The following is a 23,202-nucleotide window of genomic DNA, read 5'->3' as shown; positions in this document are numbered from 1 at the left end:
CACATGACAGCCCAGACACAGACACCAGGTTTTACCTCAGGATAAGTGACCCTCAGGGCCTTGCAGACATAAATAAAAAGGCGTTGTAGTCCAACCAGGTGTCTTTGTAAGGGAAGGTTATGAACAGTGCCAACAATGAATTAGTAAACACAAATGTTTCCCTCTTTCACATCAGTTGAACCAAGCAGCTAAAAGCCTTAGTAAGTGGCATACAATAAGTTGGCATACAATGACATGCAGGATCTGGTGTGTTAGAGGGAGGTTTCAGAGGGCACCACCCAAAGCTCACTCCTCCCAAAAGAGCAGAAGAGACTACCTTCAAGCTTCTTAGGACTGAAGCAGCAAAGTCAGAGTCCTGGGTCTCGTCTAGCAACCCGGCTACACCCGGTGGGCGTCTCCGCAGGTGTGATGCGGCAGGGTGTGACCTCTGTGTGCCCAGGTGTCCCGATGCACATGGGCACGAGAAACGGCAGTGCCACCGCGACGGCCCAACGACGTGCCACTCCAGCGGGAGGAGAACGCACTCGTGCGATAGCGGCACACCAGGAACGCCGGGTGCCCTTCGGACGCCGAAGCTTATTCAAAAAGCACCCAGGAGGGGGGAAAAAAAGAGACACTTGTTAAGTCAACAGAAGTGGGCTGTTCACTGGGAGCGCTCAGCTCTGCTGGATGTGAACTTTCTGCAGTTAAAATATGTGTTTATCGCCCTTCGGGAGAGCTCGCAAGAGAATATGGCCAGTCATAAGTCCCATTCACACCAAATGAGAATCTTATCACCCAAACTAGAAAGGACAGGCTTGTCTCAGCAGCCATCTGTCGGAGAAACAATATTTCCTCATTCCCTCACTAATAAAAATGGATACAAGATGACTCTCAGCCTGTGAGCGTACGTGTATGTGTGCGTGTACTATCAGGCAGTGTGACAGCTGAAGGGCTAAAGGGGATGCAGGTCCGCTCCAGACAAGCTTACAGCAACAAGTGCGTACACACACACACACACACACACACACACACACACACACACACACAGAGCATGAACTAGACTCGTCCTCTAAATCAATCTGAGGCTGTTAAGTAACAAAAGAAGAAAACGCATTGATTAAAACAAATATTGAGCGTCTACAGCGAGATAGATGATCAAACAGTCTCTAAATTCGAGCCAGAATGTCTTCAAGGCTGAAAGCCAAGCGGTAACAAATCCTTCCCCGAAATCCCCCATTCATCTTTCAAGGCAACATGAACAATGTTTCTGTAACCCCATCATTTTAAAATATGGACGCATTCCAAACAGAGCGATATTTACAATCAGTACATTCATCAGGGTAATTATGTTTATTATGATTATGCTAATGAGGAGGGCACAGCTTATTTGCATTTACGTTCTCAATGCGCATGTGCCAGCTGATGTTTGCTGTTAATGATGAAACGTAACAGACACACACACACTGAGACACGCACATAGCAGATGGAGCAAGTTCTGCCAACAGCTTAAACAGCCAGTTATCTTTTCATAGCCAAACCTTAATAAAATCTCCGTAGCATGTGCATAAGGAGTCTAAGCTGTGCTTTTGGGTGGAACACGGTGCTGTAAAGGACTTTACATACAGCCCTGAAGAACTACTGCCATGACATACATGCTCCTGAATGCCTCCATCGCTCACACACACATCCATCAAATGAAAACAGCCTTCCATTACACCACCAGAGTGCCAAAAGCGTACTCTCTGGGTTCATTTTCCTCACTTATTCTCTCAGATATTTCACTCTTCCCATTATACTCTTATTTACCCTCACAACAAGAATGGAGTCACCCTACACTCACTCCTTCCTGCATCACATCACATATTTTAGAGGAAGCTGAAAGGGGGGGGGGGGGGGGGGGGGGGACGATGCTCCGTCTCCCGTCCCTGCTCGAGCTGCCCGATTATCATATCAGACGCTTCAGGGGCTGCTGCTCCACTTCGGTCTCCTCTCACACACGGTCTTGTGTAACATTTCCAGGCTTTACTGAAACACAAGAGGTCTTAGGCTGGATTCTTGCTTATACACCTCAAAGTGAGACGAACATCACATCTTTTTTCATCTCCATGCTGCTACCTTCTGGGGTCCCCCCACCCCCCACCCCTTTCCTTTACCTCCCACCTAAACTCCTGTACCAAGCTGGATGAAACATTCATCCCACATATTAGCTCTCTCTCCACCATTGGAATCTACTGATCTATCAATATGCATCAATAATTTAGCAGAGTCTCCATTTTAGTGCACTGGGCAACATCTGCTGAGGTTCCTCGCTCATTTCTCCCTTCTCACCCCTCTCCCTCGGCGACAAACACCCATCACATCCCTTTCTCTCCCTTCACTCTGCTGAGGAGCAGCTCCGTGATAAATTTAGCTGCAGGAACCATTTTATGACAGCCCAAGTCCTCGCTCCCTCGTTCATCTCCATCTCTCCCTCTTCACAAGTCTGCACCTTTTCTCTCCGTGCCTCTACCACTTTGAGAGCTTCATCCTAGTGCCACACGACGCCCGTGTCTACTTCTGTAGCCTGGGCGATTGGGTGAAAGCATCTTTGTACAGGTGGGCAACATTCCCATCTTAACAGAACAGCTAAGCACAGGAACAAATATTTCAAGCGAATTGCAGGAGATTTTAAGTTAGCAAGAGCACAGGACCACTAAGCAGGCCAAGTGTGGGTAATTGAACGGGTTCTGTGAAAGAATCCTGGGGACTGTGAAGGTGTACTAAATACAGGCAAGGATAACTGGATAACCTAGCAACCCCTCACGCCATCACATTATTCAATCACCCCACCCCTGGCTGGTGCTGGATCTGGCAGACTTAAGGCTTGTACATGAAAGAATAGCTTGTGAAAGCTGATTGCTATTTTTCTTCAGTCACCAGATCGTTTAAAATCAAACCCCAGAGGTAAAGTGCTACCCCTGCAGTAGTAATACGGCTATATTCTTCCCACCCACACCTCAAACAGATATCCCCCCCCCAGCACACACACACACACACAGAGCGTGGTGTCTATGCATGGTGCTACTTCACCTCCAGGCGTCCTGTGTCTGGCTGGAAGCCGCGTGCAGGGTCCTCGGTAGTCACACGGCACTGGATGGCAGAGCCATTGATGCGGATCTTATCCTGCTTGAGGCCCAGCTCAGGCAGGCTGCGGCCCTCACACACATGCAGCTGAGCGTGCACCAGGTCCACACTGAGAGAGAGAGAGAGAGAGAGAGAGAGAGAGAGAGAGAGAGAGAGAGACAGAGACAGAGACAGAGACAGAGACAGAGACAGAGACAGAACGTTAGTGTATACAGATTCATAGATCTGTCCCCAAAGACCTCCCTCACACCAAATGCACAATCCACCATGCCATACTCATTCTCTCCTCATGAAAGATTAGTGCAAGGGGGCAGCCATGTGGGTCCATTCACAGCATCACCATCAGCCCCGTAAAAGGGACGGCATGCCTTCACGCTCCAGCACCTCCTCACTACACACGCCCGACAGCTCCCCCCTACCACCCCTACAGCATTTTTACCTGACAAAGAAAACCAGGGGACAGACACAGAGGATGGGACACGGAGACGGACACAAAGGAGGCAAGTTTCAATTTACTTAGAGAGAAATTTGGAGCCCCACGTCATGGAATCACACCCCGATGGAGGCAATGACAGGGCGCCATGGCCCAGACTGACTCAACTACATTTCACTCAACTACAAACTTCAGTAATCGCTCTCTGGCCCAATCGGATGAGGTGGTCATTTTCCACGCCTGATTGAGTCCATTCGGCTGGATCAGTCATCTTAATGGGAAAGAGCTCGGCACAGTCTAAAGGTAGATTTATTAAGAAGTCTATAAATTGGACAGATTATTTTCGCCTTCCTGGATGAGATGGAGTAATTCTTTGGATTTTACAGTCTTACCCTTATAGATAAGCCAGACAGACGTTTACCATCTCATAATGTCCTACCATCCATCTCAACACATTGGCAAGTAGGCTAATTCAGGATGTCTCGGGGCACACATGAAGGTGCTACTAATGCTTATTTATATGATGAGGCTGCGAGTCCATCAATAATTTCCACTCAAGGAAGAAAAACAGCCCACAGTGCAGTGCTTGCTGATTACACACAGTTCTCACAACACATTAAAACAATGGTAAGAACAAGAGGAATATTCTGCTTCTGAATATTTTGCTTCAAGGCAAAACATAAGTCCGCAGCCCATCAGATCTCCTCTCTGCTCGGTTAGAACCCATTTGTTTTTTGTTTGCTCGTGTCCGTGTGCGGATATTATAGTGCTTGCATGCTTACTGGGTCAAACATCTTTAAGCAAAAGCAGAAATACTTTACACAAATGAGACGGAATGGAGGTTTTTTTTTCTTCGTGCAGTGCATCAATAATTCAGGTTAACAAGCACCTGTTTCTTACACAACACTGGATTTTATATATTAGGATCATTCACTCATAGACCGCCCTCTTCCCACAAACACACACATGGGGAATGTCCATGTACCTGTACGTCCTTAATTCTTTAATACACTGTCACAGTAAAATCTCTGGATATTACACACACAAGTCTTTGTGCAAGTGCAACTCTAGAGATTCCTCAGAATCACAACAGACAAACAAATTAACTGCCTCCATGCAGCAAAGCTTAGAAGTGACACGCTTTTATTGTGACATTCAGTCAACAACTCATTGCACGTTCACTTAATCCAACAGACACAACCTCATTTATTACCTGCATTACACATATACATAATGGAAATAAAATCCATAAATCCTGCAAGTTTCATTTCATACATTTTGTTAGACACTGCTGGAATATAATCCCTGTGCATCAGGACTGAGGAGTAATGAAAGGTACAATACAGATTTATTCCACAAACAGCCCGTACATATGTGAATCTGATGGTACAGATTACAGTCTAAGCAAGTAACCAATAGGACTTCCCTGGCCTTCTAAGCATGTTCATAAATATTTGGACCCACAGTATAAATTTAATGGAGCCAAGTCGTAACTCCATAAAAAAAATATCATCTTTCGGAGCATCTTTTACGATTGCCATCTAATCCGGCTAATTGTTTGGCAAGTTAAGGCACTTCCAGCACACATGCTGTGTTTCTATAGACACGAGCCGAGCTATTATGATCAGAGTACATGAGACCATCTCTAGGGAGGAACAAATTCTCTCTCACCCCGTCTGTCTCCCTACATTCTGCACAGAAGTCTCATATAGATTTTAATTTTGGCAGCTGGGTTCCTGGTAAAGACTGAGCTAGCTTGCTCGGAAGGCAAATTGTGCATGACACACCAGGCAAAAAGACAGACAGACACGCATTCAGAAAGTATTGCGAATTTGTTTTTCACTGGCTATAATGGTCATTTTCACCAAACAAGCTGCATTTATTCACTTATAAATGTCAGAATTTATTAAAGGTTTTAAATCTAAAACAAATCCATCATTAAAAATATGCAGACCCTTTGCTGTAGCACTCAATTGTGGTCAGGTGCATCCTGTTTGCTTTAATTATCCCTGAGATGTATTGAGAACTTCTGTATGTAGTGAGAGTTCTCTTGTTGAAATTTTAATTGAATCGACAGTTTCAAAAGAAACACACTTGGTTCTATAAATGTGCTCAATTTACAGACACAGGACAAAAACCAAGCCATGAAGTCCAAGGGATACCAATGATCAAATTGGGGCACGTGATATCAGAACAAAAAGGTATAAAAACAATATCAGACGATTTGATTTGTTCCCGGGATCACAGTGGCCTCAATACTTTTGAAATGGACGCAGTTCAGCACAGCCTTGAAGTTTCCAAGACTTGTGCTTCCAGCAAAATTCAGTATCCAGGACCTTGGTCAGGTAGATAAAGAACCCAACAGTCACTCTAAAAGAGCTCTAAAAGTCCTGGCCAGGGATAAATCAAACCTTTATGGCAGAGTGGCAACACAGAAGCCACTAAGTAACAGGAATAAGACAACCAACTTTAATTCTGCTTTGCAAACTCAGACACTGGCAACATGTAGAAAGATTGTCTGATCCGAGGAAACAAAATCTCCAAGACCAACAGCAAGAACAAAATTTGGTGGAAAGCGGTTACTGCACAACCCTTGGCTCATACCAGCCATAAGGTGAAGCATGGTGGTGGAAGCATCGTGCTATGGTGGTTGCTGCTCCCACAAAGAATTTAATCATGAGTCAGAGTACCTTAAACACAAAGTGTAGCAAGGAAGGAAGCCAGAACACTACCTGAACCAGTAATTTCTTACAAGTTTGCAACTTGCTCAGAATGCAGCAGCCTGTGTTCTCACAGGTACAAAGAAACGGGATAGTATTACCTCAGATTTACCTTTTATCTGGTTTCCTGTGCAGTGCAGGATATAATATTTTATTGATTAGATGGATTGGCCTCTGCTTATGTTACTGATACGCTTGGGCCATTTACTTCCCAATGTCTCTTATCCCAGCTCAACTAGAAATTGTTGTAGAATTGTTGTAGAAATTGAAGATTTTCGAATGCTTTAGCAGTGGAGCGTACACAAACTTCATCCTTTACACCTTTTGTACACATATTGTACGTAATTTGTATGTCTGTATGTGTCTCAGAGTTGGGAAATGGTGGGAGGAATATTTATAGTACAGCTTAGCTATAACACTTCAACACTACACCGTTAACACTTCAGTTTTAGAAATGTGCTGCATGTGTTTGTGTGTGTAACTATTATAATGAGAACATGTTCCCTCCAATACTAGGAGTTGATCAGTCATCTTCAGTAAATGTGATTTTATTATTGTTTTTAAAGAACGACAAAGGAATTTACCATTTTTCATTTCATTTCAAAATCAATGTAAAGAATATCTCCAGGTTGCATATCTCCTGGTATTCTTCATTTACTAGGGAAGTTTTTTTTTTCTTTGTTAAATTGCTACTGCAGCTACATGCATTTTGCGTCAGAGCAGTAGAATCCAACATTTATGAAAGTCTCCTGGGTGAAACATACACTAAATCAAGTCATTTCATACTGTCGATATCTCCCTCCTGAGCAGCGTTCGTGCTAATGCGGCGGCACAAGGTGTGAAACAACGTCAGATCATGAGGAACTTGGCCTCAGTCTTGACCACTGGAGAACAATTATAATAATGTTGCTGACAGCATGTCGTGGAATGCATATGTGCTCCTTTGTTAATCCAACAACGCTAATCAATAAGGGCAGGATTCAAAATATTGCTCCAAAAATGTATATTCACATAAATTATCCCACTAAAACAAAAACCAACATTAATTTCCATTGTTGGAAGAAAAACAAACCCACAACAGAACGAGTGTGTTTAGAGAATGCATCCCCCCCAATGCTGAATTCACGCCAGTGACGCACACACCCCTACACACCTTCCATTCCCTAGCAGTTTTTTCCCCCAAATTTTCAGACAGCAGAAATTCTGTATCCTCCAGTTTACGTTGTCAGATATATACAAGTGAAAACATGAGAGGGGGAATGTAAGAAAAGCACATGCAAGTAAAAAAAATGATAAAATGGAGATAAGGGTACAAAGGAAGAAAGAGGAAGAAAGAAGGGTAATGAGCAAAACAGAAAAGACTGCAGAGCAGAGAGGTGCTAACAGGAGCAGCAGCGCGGGCTTCTGAGCGTGGAAAGGAGACCGAATTCTCATTCAGATTTTCTACTCCATTTTAATTGCCGGAGAGCAGCATATACACTAGCAGCGTGAATGACTAGCAACAGATGTTCCACGTGCACGCCCAAAAGGAATCGGTTCAGGTTTCAGAACGTGCTTGCTTGCACGAGTACATGTATGCACACAAGAGAACACTGTCTGCAATCTGATCAAAACCCTTCTCATGCCCACAGGCCACCATGGACTGGACTTTAAGACGTTGGGCATGGTAATACGGAGTCATATAAAACCTTGAGTTGCTACAGAGGCCCTGGACACAAACACCAGAACACACGGGTCTCATCTCTGGCCCTGAGCACATGCAGGTGTTCACTCTGACCGGCTTGTTTAAACACATGCATCTCCCTCTGCTATTTACCAGTCATTGGATCTGATCTACCAACAGCTGCCTGCTGTTTTAACAAGACATCCCCTATCCCTCACTATCCACCTACACACACACACAATACGAGAGAGAGAGACAGAGAAATAGAGCGAGATCCAAGCACATATGAGTCAATGGGCCCGACCCAGGGGAAGAGGTAAACTGGTTGCGTATGGAATTTCCTAGCCTAACCTTTCCAGGTTGCACATTATGTCCCTGGCCTCTGTGTTCTCAGTGCACAAGTGGGCCATGTGAGCGGGTAAAAGCAGCTGGTGGTGTACGGACCACCTCTTCCTGATGCCAGATAACGAGCTTGCGATGACTGGGGCAGACTTGCTGCTCAAACCCCCCCCACCCACCCCTCCTGGGGAAGCAGGAGATCATGGAAGTGATTCACACAGCAATGAAGCACTGCTCACTGCAGCCGGGGCAGAAACAGCCCAGACCAGACTGACGAGTCCTCATCCGCCCCACCACCTGCAGGTCAGATGTATTCATTACTGACTAACCTAATACAGCCCAATCCCAATATTCTATTAAAATTAGCCTAGTAACCAGGGACTGCAAAAGTAATGCCGTGCATTCCTACCTTTTTGGGCCTGTGCTCAAAAGACACATCGATATTCTAGTGGAAACGGGTCCGACACACTAATGCCTCAGTCTAGTGTTGGACTACCGCCCCTCCCACCCCCGCCCCACCCCACCCAGCCATCTGCCTCATTCATCTTTCTTACTGTTGCTCACACACACACACACACACACACACACACACACACACAGCTTCATATCCATCTCCTAAGCTAATGTCCTTGTCTAATCTCTCCCTGACAAAAACGGTCTGATACAAATGAGTGGCTACAATTTAGCAATGACTCTGGGTAATTAGAACACCATTACCAAGGTCACCCGGAGAGGCAGCCCACCCAAAACCCAGCATGCACACACGGCAACAAACGATATGCAGATCAACCGGGGAAAAAATTGCACGCACAATGGCCATTAAGAAAAAGCAGAAAGGCCATTTTAATCTGTACTTGATTCAAGCAATTAATCCGCCTCTTTCCTGTCTGTTTAAACCCAGATACTGCATACACAAAGATGCAGTAGAGAGACGGACAATAAGACTGTCTCTTGGAGACAAAGCATCACACACATGCTCACACACACACACGCACCCACATGTGCTCTCTCTCACACACACACACACACACACACACACACACACACACACGCACCCACATGTGCTCTCTCTCTCACACACACACACACACACACACACACACACACACACACACACACCCTAGAGACTCTTTTCCCATTATTTCACTCAGTGAATGAACTATGGTTTCAGAGGTACTGCGTTGCTGCCGAGAGGGTAAAACAGGTCAAAATTCATCACCTTCCCCAGCACACACTGTAGACACATTTGTGCTCCACACATCACACTAAGCTAAAATCGTTTTGCGTTCTATATTGAAAAGCTTGAAATGCACCACAAGTCTCAAAACGTAATCTCGCCCTCCCTGCACCGGAGAGTCTTTGTAGCCACCGTGTGGGGCTGGCCAGGTGCACAGATCTATCCTCGTTAAAATGCTGTTTTGCCCCCCAGGAACCATTATCTGAGAGGAGCAGCACTGTTCATTAGGTACCCATGACATTTGTATCAATTTTCAAATAAAATGATTCCACTTTTAATTACCAAGCTTTGTGCAAATGCCGTTATTACCACATCACATCTTAATCTGTGATATTAAAACCCTACAGTTTCAAGAGTAATCTAGTCAAACTACAGTCATGAAGTGTGATACTGTCATCAATAAAGAAAATATCAGGTGATCTTTCATTCTGGGTTTTGAAGGAATGTAACAAGCTGCACCGGTTACAACAGAACCGGTTCTTTTAGCCATCCCCGTTTCCATGTAGATCAGGGCAATGGACTCCGACAATGCGGTAATAGGAAAACTTGCCTGAGCAAGATGGCGTCCACACCCCCCTCACAAGGGCTTCCTTGCAGGAGTGATTACACTCAGCAGAAATCTCTGTGACCAATGGCCGAAGTGGTGCAGAGCGCTACTTATTCAAAGAGATTACCTTGCTACCTGTGTACATGTTCAATAACTCCCCGCAATTCAGCAAAGCACAGGAGGCATAATCTCTCGGTGTAGCAGGGATATCGGGCCCTGCTGAGATTCCAGTTCTCGCAAGCGCTACAAAGCAATCAGGTGCACATTTGAGCATATACAAACCAACGGTGCCTTTAAAGCAACAGGAAACAAACATTCATTATTTATGCGACCGAAATGTCTAAATCAAGAACTGCAGAGTGGCAGAGGGCGTCCAGGCCAGACGCGGCTGCTCGGCGCACGGTTCACCGCCGCATTAAATGAACACTATTAAAAGCCAAAACCTGAGCGCACTCAAGAAAGGCATGTCAAAAATGTTCTCTGAGAAACAGAACGGTGTCATTTGTGGCAGACGGATCCACGTGCTGAAAAGTAACATGCACGTGGTGCAACGCTGCGTCGGAGGGGGGAGTCTATTTATATCCATTTACCAGATGCATGCCTGGCCCCCCCGAGCATTGCTATTTAAATGAGTCTCACGTAACTTTGCGTGGTGTACCGAGCCGCCCGTGCATGTGTTATATATATATATATATATATATATATATATATAAAAGGTGCAGACATCAGTGATGGAGTCGCTGAAACACGTAAAACAGAGGTGTTATATTCCATGCAAAGGCAACCTTAAATCGCAAGAGAGAAAACGTATACTAGATGGCCCCCTGGCAACCCGACACCGTCGAGCATTCTTCTCTTTTCCTTCAGTGGCTTTGGAAAATCAGCGCTCACAGCCCAATCACAGGGAAAACGGTGTTCATGGTCGACCTGGTGATCACTGCAGTCAAAGATGGTGCTAATGACGAAGGTGGAAATGACTGTTTAAGTGGTGATGTTCACCCTGCAACTCAAAAGAATGTAACAACTCAAAGGCTGTACTTCATGCACCCACTGTAATTTAGTTTAAAGCCAGATGCTTGCAGTGAACATCAATTTGGATATATTAATTTAACTACACCATAATTATTAACATGGTTAATACATAGGTGCATTTTCTAAGCACAACAGAAAGAAACGATGCGCATAACCTCTATCTGACATATAAAATATAACAGGTGATTCCTCGAGTTGAAAATACTATAAAAACCAAACAAATCTTGTAGTGGCCAACTTCTTATACGAAAAGGTTCTTTACATTTTGCCAGTTCTCTGCCTGAATGCCATAAATATGCCTGTAAGGCATAAAGGCCAGACCCGAGCATGTCTCTGCAGTGAGAGTTAGTGTCCCTCCAACAGGCCCAAAAAGCAGCTGTACAAAGGCAGAATTTGCGCGGAGCAACCAGCTCCTAGCTATTGGCTGCGCATCTGACAGCCCTATGTTTCAGCTGTCTGGGCTCGTTTATTTACTGTAGTTGGTGCTGCTAAACTGTGACACCCAGATCATGTTTTCTGTGCATCAGTTCACCAGCCAGCTCCGAGGAAAAGACATCTTGCCAGCTGCCAAGTGTCTGCTTGCTTGCCTTGTTGCAAAGTATTGCCATCAATAACGAACCAGCTACCAACGGAATACGGAGTACGGTGCGTCCAGCTGTCCCCAGTACAGCATAAAAAACAAACTAGAAGAGTAGGGAAGGCTACAGATATTATTTCTTTTTGAATATGTGATTTTAATCACTGTAAAACTGAAAAATAACAGGTTGTCAGGATTTGAAGACGTGCGTCAGAACGCAGGAGGATTTAATTGGCGGCATGGGAATGATGCTCACCATGATTCCACCCGCTTTAACTTCACGAACAGCAGGAGAACGAATGGTCAGTGGGGTACAGCTGGGTGGGGAACCATGTGGTTGCCAGGGCATGGCATCAAACAACCCCATGACCTCTCCTCCATACAACAGGGGCATAACCTCTGAGATCCAGACGTTGCTCTAATTTTGAATCACATTCCATTCTGATGTGCAGAAAACACCCAAACCTATTCAATTACATAATGAATGTGCGGAGGCACATACAACATACATCAAAGGCTGAACCAACCCCCAGAAAAGGAGTTTGTTTTTACAGCACACTGAAGCGTAGTAAAAATCAGCTGGCAAGCACCAACTGGGCAAATAAATACTAAACCACACATTCTTCGCTAATTTATATGATGTACACATTTGGTCATTAACAGTTCCGCCTACTGCAAAGCTCGAGATTTTCCCTGCAGGCTTTCCGGTCCAGCCAAAAAGCTCTCGCTTCGTGTCCTCCTAGCTTGATTAAAAGTCAAACAAGTGCCAGAGGAATTGAAGATTTGGTTTGGGGAAAAGAGAAAGAGCTTTATTTACTACTTGTTGTGTGGGCTTCCGCCTCCCTAAGGACTGCCCATCAAAGTGGTCACGAAAACATGTCCACGATATCTCAGAGCGTCCTGAACGTCTAGAGAGAACTGCAGATCGAGTTTTGTTTCTTTATCCTCGCACATTTTTTTCAGGGGATGGGGTAAAACACAAGGCACGATTTGTGACTAATATGGGATACGAACTTGGACCCAGTACATTCCTGCCACCTTCCATCAGCCCCAGCAACAGGAGGGTGACAGGCGACCATATGTAAACGAGGAGAATGATGGAAAGCCAGAGAGTGGTCGAAGTGACGCAGAGAGAGAGAGAGAGAGAGAGAGAGAGAGAGAGAGAGAGAGAGAGAGAGAGAGACTCGACCCTCTTTAACAGGTGAAGATTCTCAGGTCAGGTATTGTGAACACATGATATATTTTTCTAGACAGCTGGCATCTCCTGTTACCACTGCAGCGGCAAATAAGAGACAGACAGGCAGAGGGTAATTGATCTTAATTATTGTGTCCAGCTGAAGGTCACACTACAGACACAGAGACAGAGAGGAGTCATGGGTGTAGAGGCCTGCGGCATACAAATCCAGCCAACCGTGCTGCTGGGGTGGTTCTGGACAGACAAATACATCTGTGTGCACATCTGGAGTGGTTCTGGACAGATAAACCCAGGCAAGTGTGCGTCTGGAGTGGCTCTGGACACTCAAAGGGGAACGTAGCTCTGCAATCTGTGTGCAAAAGGTCAGTGTTAAAGTGCTTCAGCCAGAGATGCTGCCATAATGCAGGTAAAAATAAAACAGGAAGGCTACAGCAACCCAATCAGCATCATCAAATCTGCTAAATTTGCTCTCGCCCACACTGTAACCCTCAGCCTCACAGCCACCCTCATGGACACACCACCCCCTCCTCACACCCTCACTAGTGGTTAAAGGACTTTCAGCACTACCAGCACCGGGACCAGAAATCATGTTGCAAGAGCTGCACGAATCCTCAGACCTTCTGACTTGGTTGCCATGGAACAGTGACTGCTGCCTGACAGCTTCAATTTCAGGTGACAGGACAGACGTGTATAATGAATAAAGGCCTATGGCCTCTTGACAATCAGCAGTCTCCAGGGAAACGAGACTAAAACAGGGTGAGGGGGGGGAGAAGAGACAATTCAGAAAGGTCAGAGGTGAACCCATGCGGAAGGGTGCTCACATGTGTTTGTGAACATGCTTCCAAAATTTCCCTAATGTCAAGAAGCCAGAGATGACAACATAGAAACTCTAAACAGTTTCTCCAAGTCAAGAAAGAGAAAGTGGATTCTGACCAAAGACCAAAGGCTAGCAAAGTCTGTGACCTTTGCCCTTAAAGATTAGTGTAAGGTTAGCCCGTTCATATGCTACGAGCTTAAACAACCCTCTCCGCCTGTACTCGGGCTCAGAGAGCAGGAAGTTGCAGCAGGAGGCTACAGGCTTCACATCACAAGCCTGAACGCACGCAAATCAATCCCACAACCCCCTGCCAATATCTGTTCACAGAGGGGGGGGGACACCGCTCAACGCTGTTCCAGTTAAACAGCTGCGAGTTTGACTTTAAAAGCCTTGAATCGGGTTCAGTTCTCCTGCTGGTTTCGCTGCAATTGTGGACTAGGAGGTTGAGAGGGGAAAGATTTACTTCAGCCAATTGTTTTTTTTATGTCTTCAACACCAGCTCCCTCTGAAGTGACGGTCAAATCTGTTTCTCTGTGTGTCTGCTCCAGCTTATTCTAGGAATCAGCGGGACAACAGAAGCGCTTAACGTGTACGTGGCAGTACGTTATCCTTCCCACTCGATAGAATTATATACTATTTAAAGTTCATACGCATCCGATCAGCCATAAACATCACGACTTAATTCCATAACATTATTGTTCACCTTATCAGGTAGTTGTGATCATTTTGTAGTTATAGGGCGTTACATGTGGCTTCAAAAATGTCACGGAATATTTTGCAGGAAAAAAAAAAAAACCTGATCCTAGAACACAAATGTCAGCCATTCAGACAGACAGCAAGATCCATGCTCGATAAAGCGGTCAGTGGTGTACATAAGGGTCACGTGCACAGTGGAGTTGAACCGGTCTCGCTTTCACCAGTGAGGCGGGAGTGCGTCACACGTGAATGTGGACGGTGGTACGGGTGTGCGTGGGGTGAGCTTATCCCATTTCTCTCCCAACCTTTGTAGTTAAGCCAGTTCCCACCCACTAATTGGCTAGCTAGCTTTGCCCTGCTATGCAACTAGCAGCCATGGTGGAAGCACATGCTTCGACCTGACCTCCGGAAGCCCAGCGACACATCACAGCTGAAGGAACTCGCCAAATGCCCTTGCTAGCAAGCGCAAACAGGGGCATTAGCAATTGGCTAGTGTGACGGCGATTTACAAGAGTATTGACAGGTGATTACAGAGTAATGCCAGTCCACACCCACAGGACAGGGCTGCTTTTTCCTCCCTGGGACTCTTGGCCACAAATGAAGTTTGGCATCATGAAGGCCCGAACCAATGAGAATGTAGATGGAGCAAATGGTTTTCTGCCACACCACTCAGAAGGCCGTGTGTGTGTGTGTGTTTTGCAGCCTTCACTCACTCAGTGATCTCCTCGGTAACAGTGTGCTCCACCTGGAGACGAGAGTTGACCTCGATGAAGTAGTGTTTCCCGTGCTTGTCCACCAGGAACTCGACGGTGCCGGCATTCTCATAGCCCACCTGAGACAGGGGAGACGCGCAGTTAGGACACACACCAGGAGGGTCAGTACACACTCAGGATTAGTGTCTTCAGGAGACCATTTACAAAACAACAAAAGGAAATGAAGACTTCTGCGATGTGATTAGCGTGCTCCAGTAATAGCTACAAAACCCGCTTCAGGCGGCGCCGTGGGAACAGCAGAGGTTATTTCAACACGAGACAAAACGGGCTTAATGCGGCTTCATGTTTTCAAGGAAAATATCAAGAGGTCCTAGATTTTATTAACAGAAAAAAAATATTATTGGTCCTTGAAGGCGATGAGATGATTAAACATTTAGAGCTGACCTTTAATATGGCCAGCTGGCTACGAGAATAGTTATGAGAAAAAGAGGCTGGACCAGGATCCGGGACAGCAGGTGATCTATTACTGGGTCACTTCTTCAAAAGAACCAAAATAAATAAATAAATAAATAAATAAATAAAAGTCTCTCTCTCTCTCTCTCTCTCTCTCTCTCTCTCTCTCTCTCTCTCTCTCTCTCTCTCTCTCTCTCTGCCTTAGCGCCCATAATCCTGCACCCAGATGCCATAGAGCTCTGATCCTCGTGCAGCACTGGGTTTCTCTCGCAGGGCGTCCCTCTTAGATCTGTTCCCACCTCGCACCTCGACTCAGCCCCGCAATCAGCTCGCGTGTCAAACACAGCCAGCTCCAGCAGGGCTTAGGAATGAAAACAACAGTGAAGGAACTCGTGGTCTCGCACGCACGCGCCCATAAATAAAAGGGAGAGTCACATCGGTCTACACCACCTCCCATACGTTCTTCAAATCTGCCAGGCCTGCATAGTCATGCAGAGAACCAGGGTGGTGCAGAGTTGGAGTTTTCTCCATACATCCACCCACTTCCGTGCAGAAAACACATTCCAGTGACGGAGGAAAGGCTATTAAAACTGTGAGTGTGTGTCTAAAGGGCATGACAACATACCGTGGCCACATGACGGTACAGTGCTTCTAACGCACAGAACCTGGCCAGCGTCAAGGTATTAAATTATTGTAATATGATGTAAAATATACAAGTTCCAGCAGGGAAATTGCGCCCGAGAATCATAATCATAAAAATGTGCCAAAATCAAAAGTAGTTGCTTTATTCTTTAATCACAGCATCTGATATTCATTAAATCATTCCACAGATGAAAAAATAAGGATATTTTGAGTAATTTGTTGTGTTAGGTTTATCAAATTATTGCTGTACAGATTTTACAACCCCAGGGCAAAACAAACAAATGGCACAAACAAACGTCTGAGTCTATAGTGTTACTATGGCGATCCGGCATGCAGACTGCACAGATGTGTAAATGAGAGTCCTGGCGGGGAGAGGGGGCGGGGCACGAGAGGGCAGATGGCGTTCCACCGAGGGCAACGGAGAGGGGGGGGGTTTCGGGTGAGCAAAACGAGTAATTACACAGTTTCACATGGTTCATAATCACGTCCCTGCATCCCCAGCTCAGACACGCCGGGCCCGACGTGAAAGACACGACAGTCTCAACCCCCGGTCTGCTGTCTCATCCGTGTCTCATCCGTGTCTCACGCGCTCGCCAAGAGGAGACAAGAGGAGAGGGGGAAAAGCTGATGGAAACAACAACGTTAACAGCAAAGGAGTCTGGGGGGACGTACGTGGGCCTGGAACAAAGTGTGGAGAAGCGTGTCAAGGCTGCGAACCCCAACCTGTGCTTTAGAGCTGCAGCTGTCACCATGGCAACAAACGTCACAAAGCAAAATAGAACCAATTCCACAGCAGTCTTTGCCCATTAAAAGCGTTTAATACCAGCACCTTATTTAATTTCCAACTGACTACGAAAATGAAATGGACAAAGTGCAAATTGTAAGAAATAACAGTATTTATGAGACTTTTCCCTGCTCACCATGTTTCCTTATGTCTGCAGTAAACATTTATCACTAAGCTTTAAGCTAAATGCAGTTAATGTAGCCTTCTCAACAGGGACATGAGACCAACGCGTAGCAGTGTTTCAGGCCCGCTGAGTCGAGCTCTTTCCACGGCTAATGACAAGCCTTCCGTTTTCCCCATGCCCCACTGAAATGGCAGAAAAAGAGGGAGAAAACTGGCAGGACCCGTCTTGGGGGGTAAGAGACATTAAGATCATTCTGCGCCAAATCAAATTTCACAGCAATCATTGCCACTCCAAACTACGAGGCAATTAAGCAGGAAGGTTCATGAACCTCGGAGAAAAGGGGGGGGGGGGGGGGGGGGGGGTATACAAGAGGCAGGATAAAAAACACAGGAACAGAGAGAAGACGAGGCCAGACAGGACGCCTCGGAGGGCAGTGGATCAGCTCAAACAGAAGACAGCAGCTATGACTGTTTTTTAGCAACGGCACTAGTTAGCCAAATGGCTTTTTAATTCGATGTCGTATCGTTCATTTCTCAGAAGAGCAGAGGACTGATGTTCTAATGTCTGATAAAGGTCAATTCAGACAGAATTAAATTGTGTTGGTCTTCTACTTGAGTCAAGGGCTGAATGATCAAACATGGCATTTTCGTTTTTCTGATACACGCAGATGATGAAACATGATGAAAGCACTTTACCCCAGATTTGTGGACCTTAAGCTGCACGATCACACATGCACGTGCCCCCACCCCTGGAAAAGACGCAGAGTAGAGACACCGACACTTTTGCATGAATTTGATGAAGGGGAGCGCATAAGGGAGAAAGACCCATGTTCTCCAATCTACCACTCTCTTCAGAACTCTGGGAAGAGCATCATGGTCTGTAGTCTCTGTGGCACAAGTGTACATTAATGAGGCATACAACAACAAACAAATGTGCTATTTCTGTTTCAGGGGAAAGAAAAAAAAAAAAAAAAAAAAAACCTAGTCACGCCTGGTGAGCAAAGGGGACTCGCAACATAATGCACTATATGGCTGGAGCACGGATGGATCCTTCAGCACTTCCCACAGGTGGACAGCTCCAAACATGATGTAATATTAACCTGTGCACCTACCGACTACCTGGAGATAAATATAGAAAATAATGTATGCTAAGGTGGTGTAAAAGAGCTGGCTTTGGTTGGACACAGTCGAAGCCAACATCACATTGTAAGCAGAACTAAACTAAATCCCAGGCTCTCTGTATTTCTGTTAAGGAGACAATTTACCATTCTACCAGCACTAATTGCAAATTAGTGGTCACTTAATATGGTGACCATCACCTTCTTTGAATGAGATCACTTCAGTGGGGCTGTGAATCCAGCTGCAATCCTGGCCGACACGATGGCCTAAACTGCTCTACATAGATTCAGTCATTTAAAGATTCATTCATTGAGTCTGTGAGACCAAACAGCAGCTCAGCGATAATTTATTGGCTCCGTACGAACATGCAAATCCACCCTGTGAGCAGCGAGTGCCATGATGAGACGCGTTCTTCAAAGGCTGCAGAGTCTCTGAGATGAAGTCGACTGCCTGGACACGTCTGCGCTCATTTGGAATTTCAATGACAGAACTGACAAATCCACTAGAATCACAAATACACTACAGCAAACACTCGCTCCACCCTGGCCTCCACCTTCCCTTTCCTCCACCATATGACTGAACAGATGGGGGCAAGAGATCACATCTCTCTGCACCAAATCTCACCTTTGCCGAATTCCCTCATTTCTCACATGTGACACACATGTGCACGCTGGAACACTCATTACCTCACCCATACAATAATACAAACGTCAGTGTAGATCTACCTTCCAGGGTACGCAATCAGTGAAGACAGATGGGGTGAATGCAGTGGGCCAGGACTCATCTCATATATATATATATATATATATATATATATATATATATATATATATATATATATATATATATAAATAAATAATCACACACACACACACACACACAATACCTGTATCAGTGCATGTTCAAGACACTACACAAGAACAGATGCTTTCAATTAATTGAAGGATGTTTGCATTTTCCTGCATTTACTGAGCAGATACTACCTGCACTGAGGAGTCTGGAACTATGCACATTTTTTCTTTTGTATCCATATCTACTAGATACAGGTATTTATTTCTCTTCATGTGCCCAACTCCCAAAATTCACTTGTGTTGGTTCGTAGTAGACTGAATATTATCCTCTAAACTGGGATTAGTGAGCAGAATTGCAATTCAACAGACCAAGAGAAACTTTCAACAAGTCACAGAAAGACCAGAAGGTGCTTATGCTCTCACACACACACACTCACACACTCACACACTCACTCTCTCTCTTAATGCAGTGAGTGGAATGTTCAGTAATTGCTACAGACCATGACATTTGCAAATTACGTTCGTATTGATAAACAGGAAATCTAAATGAGCATGCTAAATGAGGAATGCAGAGACCATTAAAACCAGGAGACACATTAAAGAAATGGCTTGGTGTTTTTTTTTTTTTTTATTCCATGTTTTAGTAAAATGTCGTTCCCTCATTCAGTATCAAAGCAGCATGTAGAATAGCACAGCCTCACACAGGGTCCTAGTATTATAACGGTTCTCTAGGCCTAAACACTGTCCATTAGGATGGTTATTTTAGAAGCCCCATCAAATCCCCACCCTCTTCCAAAAATTAAAAAAGTAAAGTTCACAATGCCGTCATACTGTGATCCTGGGAGGTCTCCCTGGAAACAGCAATCCTACAGTGACTGTGCTTTCTGTAAGGGTTAAGACATGCGGTCACTGCACAGGTGAACAAGTGGTTAAGATGTACTGAAATAGCTAATGAACTACACATCCATATTCACCTAACTAATGAAGTAACTATCCAACAAACTATCCATCCAACAAACTGTCCATCTAATTATCCAAGTGTCTAACTATTCACCTACAACTATCCAGCTTATGAAGTAACCATCCAAATTTCTAGTTATCCAACTATCTAATGAACTACTTATCCAACTATCTAACAAACACACTATCCAACTGTCTCACTGAGGTTTCAAGCTAAAACATCCTAGAACAATGCTATGGTGGTTTGATGGTCGGCCTGCAAGTACACAGATTAAGCAAGCAAGGGTTCTCAATCGACACTTTAAATCGACACAAATCCTGCCACACAGACCCCACTGAATGGACATCACTCGAAGTCTCATTTACCCCCCACCATTTCAGCCCCATCACACATCTGATGAATATGTGCCATACAAGAGATAGGTCTGCGCCACACACACACACACACACACACGCACACACGCACACACACGCACACATACGCACACATACGCACACACACCTCTGAAATTATGGAGAACGTTTTCCATTTCAAGTGGTTTGTTTGGCACTGCCTTGACTATTCACGTCTTTGATCAGTACACAGAAATGTTTACAAACATTTTGAGCTGTAGTCTATTGGAGCTGCTGCAATAAGTGCCAATGGAGCAGTGTTCCATGTCTGATTGCTCAGGTATGACATCACCACCGGCCAGCCCCTGTGGAGCAGCCCTAAAGACAGAATTATTAGCAGCACCCCAGTCTTAAAACTGGAACACGTGTACAAACACAAACAAAAATCAGTGGTGGAGTGGAGGTAACAGGCTTCCAACATGCTCCTTTTAAACCAGGGGTTTCTTTTTTTTGTTAAGAACCACCATGCAAATGAAATGGAGTTGAAGTGAACAACTCTCACTGATCTCTCCCGGGGCGCAGAAGCGAGCGCATGGGCTCCAGGCCTGGCGTGGCTCATTCCGGAAGGACCTACGGACCTCAAGAGCAATTAGCCGGCCGATCTGCCCCACAGCACCGCGCCCAGCGAGGGCGGGTCAGGAGAGGAGCGGCTGGCACAAAGGCCACGGAGGGCCGCTCGGATCGGCTGGGAGGCACTTTCTCCTGCGCTGACGATCGGCCAGAACCTTCTCGGGTTGTGCCATAATCGGATCTACACGTGCGGTGACCGTTTCGCTGCTGGCGTCGCCTGAGAAAAAGGTTCCGTCGTGCAGCCCGATTGGCCCGATGTTCAGCAGCCTGCGTGAACGGGACATTCTGATGGCAAATTCGTCCCAAGGCATCACGGTTACATCACAGCAGTGCCATCTGGTGTTGGAAAGTGTATTCAGTGCATCATAGCAGCACTTGGGTCTAGGCACTCACCTGAATCTAGACACTCACCTTGTCAGAAAAGTCAGAAAAGAGACAGGCAAAGAAATGATTGCACAAGCTCTGCTAAAACGGTTTTCGATAACATCTAGTTAGAAAGCAAGAGTCTGATCCTGCAGTGAAAAATAAGCCATTGTTCTTTTATCCCAGCAAAAATGAAAAATATCTTGATGGCCATAAAATAGCTAGAAGGAACATTCAGGGGGCGAACACAATACTGCCCAAGGCCAAGACTACACCTACACCTCGGGTGCACACACCCAGAGACACAAGTACTTGAAGCAGGCACACAGCCAGGAACTAAGTGTGCTCCTCTGACCCCTATCTGAGGGAAAGCCGTGGTGTGAAAAGCCTTTCAGAGGTCACGGTCAAGCTCTGTGTGCCAATTCCCTCATTCATACCTGTTTGGCCAGGTTCACAGAGTCAGCGGTCAGCCTGTCTCGGAGGTGGGGGTCTAGCTGTGTTGCAGGAGCGATCTCCACCACCTTCTGGTGCCTCCTCTGAATGGAACAGTCCCTCTCGTACAGGTGAATCACATTTCCATATTTATCACCTGCAAGAACACATTACAAAACACGAAAAAGTTGTGAAACAGCTAATTGCACATCACAGGGAGATGTGCCACTGTAGCAAAAAAACGAAAACAAATACAACTATTCTGTTGATATCTCATCAAAGAATGACTGGGGTAACAATTGTCACATACTAATTAACAAGCGTTGATCTGTCTATCAGGGCCCCAGCAAAGATCCAGGCAGCGGTATTTTAATTAAAGGTTACAACAAAAATCACTCTGAGCCTGAAAGCATACCCCTTGTTAAATGATTCACTGTAAGTATAATTTTCATTTGCAGTCTGAAAGCAATCATGACTTTAGAGACAAACTAAGAGGGAGAAAAAAAAACAAGCCATCCCATTTACTGGTAGAGGGCTGTAATTAAAAGATACCGTCACAAATAAAAGCTGCCACAAAACACTGGGCTGAAATCAGAGGGGCTTTCGAAGTGTGGTAACAGGAGACTGAGCAAGGATAATCTTCTAACAACCGCCCAACTCACCCAGGATTTGCACCTCTATGTGTCTTGGCTTCTCAATGAACTTCTCCACAAACAGGGCTCCGTTGCCGAAGGCAGCCAGAGCTTCCGAGTACGCCCGCTGGTAGTTCTCTTCAAGCTCCTACACACACACACACACACACACACACACACACACACACACACACACACACACACACACACACACACACACACACAATCTATTGTGACTACACTCGAAACAAAGGGTTAAAGAAAAGAAAAGTCTTTGTCTTTCCCCCAGGATGGAAGGCTCCTGGGTATCTGCGAGGCTGGGGTGTACACGAATGCTAAGCCCTCATTGAGAGCAGGAACCGAGACGCGAGAGCCATCTTGGCACGGAGCGGCTCACCTCGTACTCGCGCACCACCCGCATGCCGCGGCCCCCGCCTCCGTACGCCGCCTTGAAGATGATGGGGAACCCATAGGTGTTACAGAACTCCTGCACCTCCTGTAGGGAGGAGATAGGAGCGTCTGATCCAGGCACCACTGGGACACCTGCGGGGAGAGGACATGGGATTGGGCATCACTGTGTATATTCCTCTTATGTGCACACACGCACACACACAGGTACTGGTGCATGTACACACACACACACACACACACACACACACACACACACACACACACACACACACACACACACACACACACACACACACACACACACACAGGTGCACGTACACACGCACAGACACACACGAACCAAATTTATCCGAACGGCAGTGGTTTTCTGAAAGTTTGGTTTTAACAAACTCACTCATACAATACAGTTAAATATGCTGCGTAAGTAATAGTCATGGACATACAAGTGTGCAGGT

At 45.6% G+C, this 23,202-nt stretch overlaps 1 protein-coding gene across 1 annotated transcript in view; it reads right to left on the bottom strand.

Moving 5' to 3' along the window:
• Positions 1-23,202, bottom strand: part of pcxa (pyruvate carboxylase a) — a 71,547-nt gene that overhangs the window by 43,365 nt on the left and 4,980 nt on the right. The window contains exons 5-9 of the mRNA XM_076979446.1: positions 22,734-22,879; positions 22,367-22,484; positions 21,710-21,861; positions 15,075-15,193; positions 3,052-3,214 (exon numbers count right to left, since the gene is read on the bottom strand). Of these exons, the coding sequence (XP_076835561.1) occupies positions 3,052-3,214; positions 15,075-15,193; positions 21,710-21,861; positions 22,367-22,484; positions 22,734-22,879 (698 nt within the window). The remainder of the gene's footprint in view (positions 1-3,051; positions 3,215-15,074; positions 15,194-21,709; positions 21,862-22,366; positions 22,485-22,733; positions 22,880-23,202) is intronic.

The sequence above is a fragment of the Brachyhypopomus gauderio genome, chromosome 18 (genome assembly GCF_052324685.1).
Source record: "Brachyhypopomus gauderio isolate BG-103 chromosome 18, BGAUD_0.2, whole genome shotgun sequence".
In the NCBI taxonomy this organism is placed as follows: Eukaryota; Metazoa; Chordata; class Actinopteri; order Gymnotiformes; family Hypopomidae; genus Brachyhypopomus; species Brachyhypopomus gauderio.
This window is presented reverse-complemented; position numbering and strand designations above follow the sequence as displayed.